This window comes from Procambarus clarkii, chromosome 88 (genome assembly GCF_040958095.1).
Source record: "Procambarus clarkii isolate CNS0578487 chromosome 88, FALCON_Pclarkii_2.0, whole genome shotgun sequence".
Taxonomy (NCBI): Eukaryota; Metazoa; Arthropoda; class Malacostraca; order Decapoda; family Cambaridae; genus Procambarus; species Procambarus clarkii.
The window spans coordinates 4,697,745-4,707,416 of NC_091237.1; the positions used below are offsets into that span (position 1 = coordinate 4,697,745).

Sequence of the window (9,672 nt, forward strand, 5' to 3'; positions counted from 1 at the left end):
ATATATACATATATATATATATACATATATATATATATATATATATATATATATATATATATATATATATATATATATATATATATATATATATATGTGTGTTCACCTTAGTGAACAACAAAACTGGAATGGTGAGTGCAAACAACAAGAATGAACTGCCAGACCCAGCAAGCAGACGCTATCTCCCTCACTCCTTCATCACTTTATTCGCCAGCATTCCTCCTCCCACAATACTGTTTGTGCATTAATTAAACTATATCTACACGTTTAATAAGTATCTTAATCTTTTATACACCATAATTATACAACTAGGCTGGTATGGTGTCCAATCAGCATAGTGGCCACAATACATGGCATGACATGTAACACACCAGCCAGCATTTGTTACATGATGCGATGCGGGATCACGAAGAGTCATGCGAAGTTAAACAAACATTGAAATTTTACCCTGAAGGTCATAAAATCAAGTTCAAAAATTACGGTCGTGCTTATGGTCCCTCTCACACGGCATAATATGATTTCGAGTGCTTGTTGGACCCCTCCAATCCCCAACGTATGATCGAGAAGTGTCACAAAGCCGTGGCATATGCTTTTATCATCATCAACAGGGAATTGGAGGTGGCAGAGAAATTGACGTATATGGGGGATGACCCTGTAAATCATTTCATAGATACTTTGGAGAAAGCATGGAAGAGAATCAAATCTACCATGCCTAAATACAAAATATCTATGACACGTGAACATTGGCAAGCCTATAGACGTCAAACCACATGTGAAATGTGTTATAGACCATTTAAATCAGATAAAGACAAGCACCGTCATCATGATCATGCTATCGAATTTAATAATTATCTAGCTGCCTATTGCCGCAGGTGTAACATGTTGTGCAGAAATTCTTATAAATATTTGTATACATTCTCTCACAACGCTGCTTATGACCTCGGGGTAATTTTAAATGAATTGTCCAACCTCCCTAACCGTGAAATTGATATTGCCTCCAAAGATGGATTTAAGTTCATGAAAGTGGATATTGGTAAACTTCGGTTTATGGATAGTCTGGCTTTACTAAATGGCGGGCTGGAAAAACTAGCTAAAGAACATATCAAGGAAGGTAAACCCACCACTTACACCTCAGTTATGCTAGATGACGTCCCTGTAGCTGCCCACCATTTATTAAAGACAGGCAAACAGGTCTTCTGCTATGACTATATTTCATCTTTGGAGAAATTAAATGAACCAGCTCTTCCTCCTCCCGAAGCCTTTTTCAATAGTTTAAAACACGAGGCCATAAACGAGACCGATAAAAAACAGGCTAAAGAAGTCTTTAGATTAGCAGAATGCAAGACCATTGGGGATTACTTAAAGGTCTATTTGAAAGTAGATACTGGACTATTGTGTGATGTGTTCACTGTATGGCGCAAGACCATGCTTGAGCTGTACAAGTTAGATATTACTCACTATGTCTCGTTATCTAGTTTTGCATGGGACGCTTTCTTGTTTAAGAGTCAAGTTGTCTTGGACTCTATTTCTGATCCCCATTTGTACGATGTATTGCACAGAAATCTAAGAGGCGGATTTACCTCTGTTGTGCGGCAACACACAAGTGTACAAAATGAGCATACAGGTGCTGATCCTTCTAGCACTGATAAATATATTCTTTATTTGGATTTCAATGGCTTATACGCCACCTGTATGACAGAACTGCTTCCTCAAGGCGGGATCCGTAAATTATCTGCTGCCGAATGCAATGATTGGCTCCAACAGGGATTGGAAAATATTGCTTGTGATGGGGATAAGGGGTATTGGGTCATGTGTGATACCAAGCATGTCGCACCTGAGGTGGCTCGATACACCGATGACTTGCCATTAACCCTGTCGCATGCTAATATTTCAACTGATCTTCTGTCCGATTATAGCAAACACATTTTAAATACCGAAGATCGCAAACTCCCCAAGAAAAACAATAAATTAATTGCCTCACATCTCCCCCAAAAAGATTACTTGGTCAGTTTAGATTTGCTTCAGATGCTGATGAAATTGGGATTAGAAGTAGCTAAGGTAAATGCAGTTTATGAATTCCAACAAAGCAAGTACCTTAAGGAATCTGTCGAAACAAATGCTCGTGAACGTGCAAATACACCTTGCGCCATTAAGGGTAAAGCTTTCAAGCTGGTATCAAATGCAATTTACGGCAAGAGTTTGACAAATGTGAATAAATATGGCGATCAGCATTATTTAGTTACATCACGAGACAAATTCTAAAAGCATGCACGCAATCCGTTCTTCAAACGGAGCATTTTGTTAAGTGAAGACAGAGTCATTTGCACGGTTAAGAAACAATCACTTAAAGTCAATACACCAACCTATTTGGGGTTCCAGATCTTGCAAATAGCTAAGAGGATCCTATATGATTTTTGGTACAATACCGTCAAAGATCATTATGGAGACAAAGCTAGATTGCTGTATACGGATACAGATTCGTATTTGATTGAATTAAGCTGTCCAAATGCTTTTGAGAAATTAAATAAACTGCCTTTGTCTCAGCATATGGATTTCAGTAATTTCCCTCCTGAAAATCCCTATTTCGATGACTCTCGCAAAGGTCAACTGGGTTTGTTAAAATCGGAAGTTGGAGCCAAAATTATCAAGGAACTCATTGCATTGAAGCCTAAAATGTACTCAATTCTCACTCAAGATCAGGTTCAGATCTGTCGTTGTAAAGGAATTCCCACTTATCATCAGTCTAAACTCACTCATGCAGCTTTCCAAAGTGCTTTAGAGTTAAATATTGGGCAGCGGTTCCAATCCAGATCTATTAGGAATGTTAAAGGCCGTATGTGTACCTGTCTCACTACAAAACGTGGATTGTCCGCCTTTGACGATAAACGTTATGTACTGAGTCCTACACAGTCTTTGGCGTATGGACACCCCGATATACCTCGAGCAGAAATTCATGAAGAAGAGAATGAGGAGGAGGAGGATGTACCTGCACCTGCTGCTGCTGCACGTCCTGTGGGACGTGGATTCCATCCCATATTCAACATGTGGGGACAACGCGATGCACTGGTGAACAAGACGTATCCTCACAATTAGTGACTGAAGAAAATGGTGATAGAAAATTTGCAACCTCCCTTAACCTATCTTTGGGTTTGAAAATTGCTGCCTCCCCTAACCTGTCATTGATGTTTGAAAATTGCTACCTCCCCTAACCTGTCATTGATGTTTGAAAATTGCTACCTCCCCTAACCTGTCATTGATGTTTGAAAAATTGCGGGGCCCCTGACTCATCACTGATGTTCTGAAAATGCAATCTCCCCTAACCTATGTTGAAAATGTTCTGTTGTATATAAAAAATAAAAATTGTGAAATGTATACTTTGATGTTTATTTAAAACCGTGCCCCCCTAATTTATGTTTTGAAAATGTTCTATGCAAAAAATAAAAATATGAAATGTATGCTTTGATGTTTCTATGAAAACCTCCCATGTTTAAATATAATGTCCTTATCATACTTATGTCAGTGCAAACCCAACACGAGTCATGGATAGTTCACCTATCACTGAAGAACAACTCGATATTTTCAATGAACCAAGCAGAATAATCATTGCAGGATTTTCCAATGGCGGAAAATCTCATTTGTGCACTAAACTCGTACAAAAATACCATCTGAAATTCTCCAGTATTATTATATGTGGCGGCAGTTACAGAGCATTGCTAGACGATCCCGTAATTAACAAGAAAATAATAGCTCATTCTGAAATTATTAACCCTTTAGATGAACGTACAGATGATTCGCCTATTTTAATTATTATCGATGACTTGTTCATCGAATCTGCCAATTCCAAAATTGTGTCTGATATCTTCACTAAAGGCAGACATCTTGCTATTTCGTGCATATTCATTACCCAAAATATATTTTTCTCTGGGAAATATGCTAGAAGTATAAGTTTAAACGCCTCCCATTTCATATTAGTGAAATCTAGAGATTTAGCTCAAATTGAGACTTTAGGGCGGCAGTTATTTGGAAAACAAGATTCTAAAAAGCTTTTGGATATCTACAAGAAAGCCATCAGTAAACCTTATGGATATTTATTGGTGGATTTAGGAGTGAAAACCCCTGAACGCATCACCTTCCGTAGCAATATTGTTGGTGAGCATCCATACGAAATTGTTTACCAATGGTGAACGTACTAAACAACAACCACAAGGGGAGGTTAGGGGGGTTGGGTGTATAAGATGTGTTCCCCACAACAACAACAACAACAACAAGGGGAGGTTAGGGGGGTTGGGTGTATAAGATGTGTTCCCCACAACAACAACAACAACAACAAGGGGAGGTTAGGGGGGTTGGTATATCGGATGTATAAAACAGCTAAAACCATACAATCAGATATCACTTTTTAGAAGATGGAGCACGTACTAGATAAAATTTATTATAACCCCGCATCCACAGGAGGGTTAGGGGGGGTCAATAGGTTGTATAAAGCAGCTAAAACCCTAAAGCCAGATATTACTTTATCAGATGTCAAAGAATACTTGAAATCGTCTAAAGCTTACACTTTGCAAGCATTAAAGCCTCGCAAATTTCTATGAAGAAAGGTGCTGAGTCCTAAACCCCGTATATATTTAGCTTGTGATTTAGCAGAAATGGGATTAATAGCTAAACACAATGATGATATTAAATACATTCTCGTCTGTGTCGATATTTTTTCACGGTATGCGCAAGTAGCACCTCTGATACGCAAAGATGGACAGACTGTGAGTAAGGCTCTGAAAAACATATTGGAATCCTCATATTTCCAAGGAATACGTAAAATTAATACAGATCGAGGTGGTGAATTTTATAATTCTCATATGCAACGAATGCTTGCAGCTAAAAATATTAAACTGTATAGCGTATTTTCTCAAGAAACAAAAGCCGCTATCGCCGAACGCTTTATACGTACCATGAAAACTAAGATATATAAATATATGACTGCGCACAATACCTCGAGATATCTGCCCATATTGCCTGATATCATAAAGGCCTATAACACAACACCCCACCGAGGGTTAGGTGGTCGGACTCCAGTTGACGTTCATGCTTTATCTCGTCCACAAGATATAAAGAAACAGTTTAATCTCATGTATAAAAGTAAGGACAAACCTAAAGCAGGTCTTAGTTCTCTACTAGCTGTGGAAGACAGTTCGCATTACTCTCTCCAACAGAATTTCGACATTCAAGAAAGGTTTTGCTAGACAAAACACGGAAGAAATTTTCAGAATTATTCGTATAGATAAAAGCCAGCCTATCCCATTATATTTTTTACAAGATTTGAATAACAAGCCCATTGACGGAGGGTTTTATAAGGAAGAATTAACCCTAACCCATTTACCAGCTGCATTTAATATTGAGAAGGTCCTACGCAAACGTACATTGCCTAATAATAAATTACAGTATAAAGTAAGGTACGAAGGCTACGATTCTTCATTTGATCAGTGGATTGATGCTGATGATTTGTTGAAGATATGAAGAAGCCATTAGTATACAAGTACAGAGACTTGGTGACCTTGCTGAGCAAACTCAATTCCTCAGCCAGGAAAAAATTAATTGCGCAGTTTAAAAAACCACATATTCATTGCTTGTCAGAGATTTTCAACAATTTTCTGAAAAATAGGCTTCCGGTTAAAAAGAAAGTTATAGTCAAATTGAAGAAATACAGAGACACCTTGCATTCGCTGGCTTGCAAGAAACCCTCAATTTCAAACAAAAAGCGTATTTTATTAACTCGTAAAGGAGGCAGTATCCTCGGTATATTATTACCCATAGCTGCTAGTTTAATTTCCAGGCTATTTAATAAATAAAAAATGAAAGAATATTATCTAGTACCTCGTAAATCCATCGATGAGGGACCTGCTAAAGTATCAGTAGTAAAAAAACCAGAAGTAGCGCCATCACTAGCTCCAACACCAGCAGCAAGTACTCCAGTAGCACCAGTTTCAGTACGAGCTAATCCTTCAATAGTACATTTGGTACATTTAAAATTGAAAGCTAAAGATCATGATTATGCTACTTCGCTGTTGAATTATTTTGATGAAAGCAAGATGGTGCAATGGGACGTCAATGGGAATCTGCAAATGCCAGTGGCTGGAATAAACATAATTGATGATATTTTAACTAAAATGACAATTCACCGCTCTGTATTCCCACGAGAAAAATTACCGCTGGTTAAATTATTCATCTCTTTAACCTCAACTCCACGAGAAATGTTTAGGAATACAGAATCTCGTAAACAAATATTTAATGATGACGTGGTACTAAGAAGAAAACGGGCGTATGCTCCTACTACAGCTGCTGGAGAAACTAAACGCCCTAAAGTTGGCGGAGGAGCAACTTGGCTAGCTTACTAAAGGTGAGTGTATAAATAGATGTTCTGTTTTGTTTACAGTTTATTCATTCATAGTCCAGCAATGGATTCCCACGTTATTTACGCTACTAGTGTTTCTAATACAGATTTATTTCCTAATAATGTACCTAGTGCTTTTGAAAACAGACTGTATAATCAGCTTGTACTGGATTCTAGACGCTCTTACGAAATGTGTCTCCAGAATATATTATTGCCTTCGTCATATTACATAATAAGATCAGATGATCTGGAAAGTTATATCTGCGTGAGAATTATGTACCTAGATGTTAAAGGAATTAGTTACAAACATTCCAAATTTCTACCGAAAACTAATATTTTAGCTGGTGGCATAAAGGAAATTATATACGCCATCAATAATGAAATTACCCATATATTTTCACAGAACGATTTGAGTTTTGTGTCTGATGTCTATAAGACGCATTTCCCAAGATATGCTGATGCATATATTAAATATGGATCGATTTCCAATAGAGTAAAGTTCAATACCGCGAGCAGCGATGAGAATGTATTGTATTATGACGATAATCGAGCAATATGCAGGATTTCCCTATCTTTTGGGGCGAGTATTGGCAAGGTTTTAGGAACTGAACAGCATAAAAATTATGATATATACGTGCACAAGAATTATTTGGATGAAACACCCATATCAGACACGTGTCCCTACCCTCCACAACCAAGGGGCATGATGGATTACTTGTGTGTTTATTGCGATAAAATTGCACCCACGATGTACGGAAATTTATTAGTGAATATATTGGACGTAGTGTCTTTGCAGGGTGGTGAAAGCACGAATAGGAAACTATATAAACCTCTAAATACAAATGTACTGGATAGTATAAGTATTGCAGTAACCGATCTTAATGGGACTCCTATTTATTTCGATAAACGAGGAAGCACAACAGCTGTTTTACATATACGACCCCGAATTGGGTCTATATAATAAGGACATTACAGTTCAGAGCCTCATTACTCATCTGCAAGCTACAAAATGCGCGTCAATTTCATCCCTCCGTCTGTAGACGAAATATTATTCTTAATTAGCCCGCCTGCCTCATATAAAGGAGGCGGGCTGAGTGATATTAGAATATTCAATAGGAGTCATATAAGAGGAGGTGGTATATTCAGTTTCCTCACTGGTTTAGCCCGTAAAGCAGCCCCATTTTTAATGAGAACCCTCGCTCCTGCCGTCTTACGTATGGGTCAGAATGTATTGCAAGACATGCAAACAGGCGAACATTCCTTTAAAAAGTCAATGAAGAAGCATGGGATCGAATCATTGAAGGGAGTTGGCCGTCAGATATTAGGTGGTGGTAAAAGGCGGAAAAAGTCTAAGAGAAAGGCTAAGGCCACCAAATTAGCACTTATTCGCAGTTTCACAAAACAGAATAAGAAGAATAAGAGATATAATGACGTGTTTGCATAAATTACAATTCATTCCTCTCATAGCATCCAGCATGAATACTACTACTACACTAGGAGCGGGGCTACAATCCCCTTTGGAAAGTTACACAGTGGCTGTAACAGATGGATTTCCCAAACTTAATTCAGAACGTATGATTGAGTCCACTATAGCCAGCAGGAAAAATATCGATATTTTACCTGTTAATTTAGGAATTAATAAATTTAAGGACTCGTATATAGAATTTAGAATCCCTGGCATTCTTGGTCATTTCCTGGATATGTCATCCCTAGCCCTAGAAGTGGGCATAGAATTAACAGAAGCTGACGCCGCAATAGATTCGGGCAAAAAAGTGACTGTTGCTAATGGTTTATCACAAACACTTTTTAAAACAGTGGTGGTGTATTTCAACGAACAAGTAGTTGAAAGTAATTCTTTATTTTCATATTGGGCGTATATAAAGCTGCTAACGACTCTTTCCAGAAGTAAAATTGATGGTTTTAAGCATCTAGCGCATTTTTATAAAGAAGAGGCGCTAACGATACCCAATAAAATTGATACGCAGTATTTTGCTACGACCACGATAGATCAGGATGAGAAAATGGTTAATATGAAAGAACACGGCATTTATACGTGCTTTAAATTACTGCTGGATATTGTATCTATTAGCGAGTATTTACTGGATAACGTAGATGTAAGAATACGTTTGGAGTTAAATAGTGATAAATGGGTTATTGGCAGTGATACAGCAACTGCTAATTATAAATATAATATAAATATGGCCCGCTTATGGATAGATAGATTAACCCCATTCCCTTCTGGGCTACTAGCTATTAACAGAGCACTCGCCCAAAATAATGGAGCAGTGACATATATATTTGATAAAACCCTATTTAAAACCTATATTCTAGGGCATGGCCAAAAATCATTAACTATGGACCAACCCTGGGGTGGAGTGATCCCTGAGAAGTTATACATGGCCATTATTGATATGGAAGCCATTTCTGGAGATTATACCTTAAACCCATTATATTTCAACAATTCCGCCTTGAGCAACGTATATATCTCGGTGAACGGCACGAGTTTATTTAATATCGCGTGTGATTTCCCCCATAAATGTTCGAAATTATATTATACGGTCCTGAATGCTGTAGGATTTAATGTAGATAATATTTTGTCCTACGAATCGTTCGTTAAAGGACAAACTCTGCTGGTCTTTAATTTATTACCAGAAGAAATAAAGGATACAGTTTCCTTGGAAGCGACAGGGAATTTAAGAATTACATTGGAATTTAATACAGCCATAGTGGGAAATAAAGTCATACTGCTGTTTGGTCCTACTACTGGGGTTATGAAAATTAATGCTGACCGACGTATTATTTGTGAAACGAGAGCCTAAGAAACATGAATTGTTTAGAAATAAACAATGGGTTGAAAAATATATATTTAGGGGAAGAAGCCATATATATCGGATGTTATTTAGCGAACGATGTACGGAGAATCTTCAAGAAATTGAATAAAGAGCCAGTGGTATTTATTTTAAATACTTTAGATGAGAAATTCCCTGCAACGATGATGGGTCATTGGATGACTGTGTATGTACACAATAAACCTTCAGGAGCCATTATTGCCCTGTTGGACAGTTTTGGGGTGAAGATGGAATTCCATTCACGTTATTTACAAGAATTCTTCTCTTATTTTGAAGATTACAGAGTTTACATGTTCACACAACGCATACAGAGTATGGACTCATATTATTGTGGAGCCTATGCCATGTTTTTCGTCTATCAATTATGCAACCTTAACTTGAGAGCTGCACTACATAAATTTGAAACTTTATTTGAATATGGGGAATATAATATGAACG

General features: G+C 37.5%; 1 protein-coding gene across 1 annotated transcript; it reads left to right on the forward strand.

Annotated features, from left to right (window-relative positions):
- The first annotated feature begins 555 nt into the window (after positions 1-555).
- Positions 556-3,093, forward strand: LOC138358992 (uncharacterized). Its single transcript, XM_069317483.1, has 2 exons — positions 556-2,208; positions 2,380-3,093. The coding sequence occupies exons 1-2, from the start codon at positions 556-558 to the stop codon at positions 3,091-3,093; spliced, it is 2,367 nt and encodes a 788-aa protein (XP_069173584.1).
- The last annotated feature ends 6,579 nt before the right edge of the window (positions 3,094-9,672 follow it).

Excerpts from the sequence above, each read along its gene's own strand:
- LOC138358992 (XM_069317483.1), top strand. The coding sequence starts at position 556 with ATGATCGAGAAGTGTCACAAAGCCGTGGCATATGCTTTTATCATCATC. Across the intron at positions 2,209-2,379 it reads ACGGCAAGAGTTTGACAAAT|ATCTTGCAAATAGCTAAGAG; the intron begins GTGAATAAATAT and ends TTGGGGTTCCAG.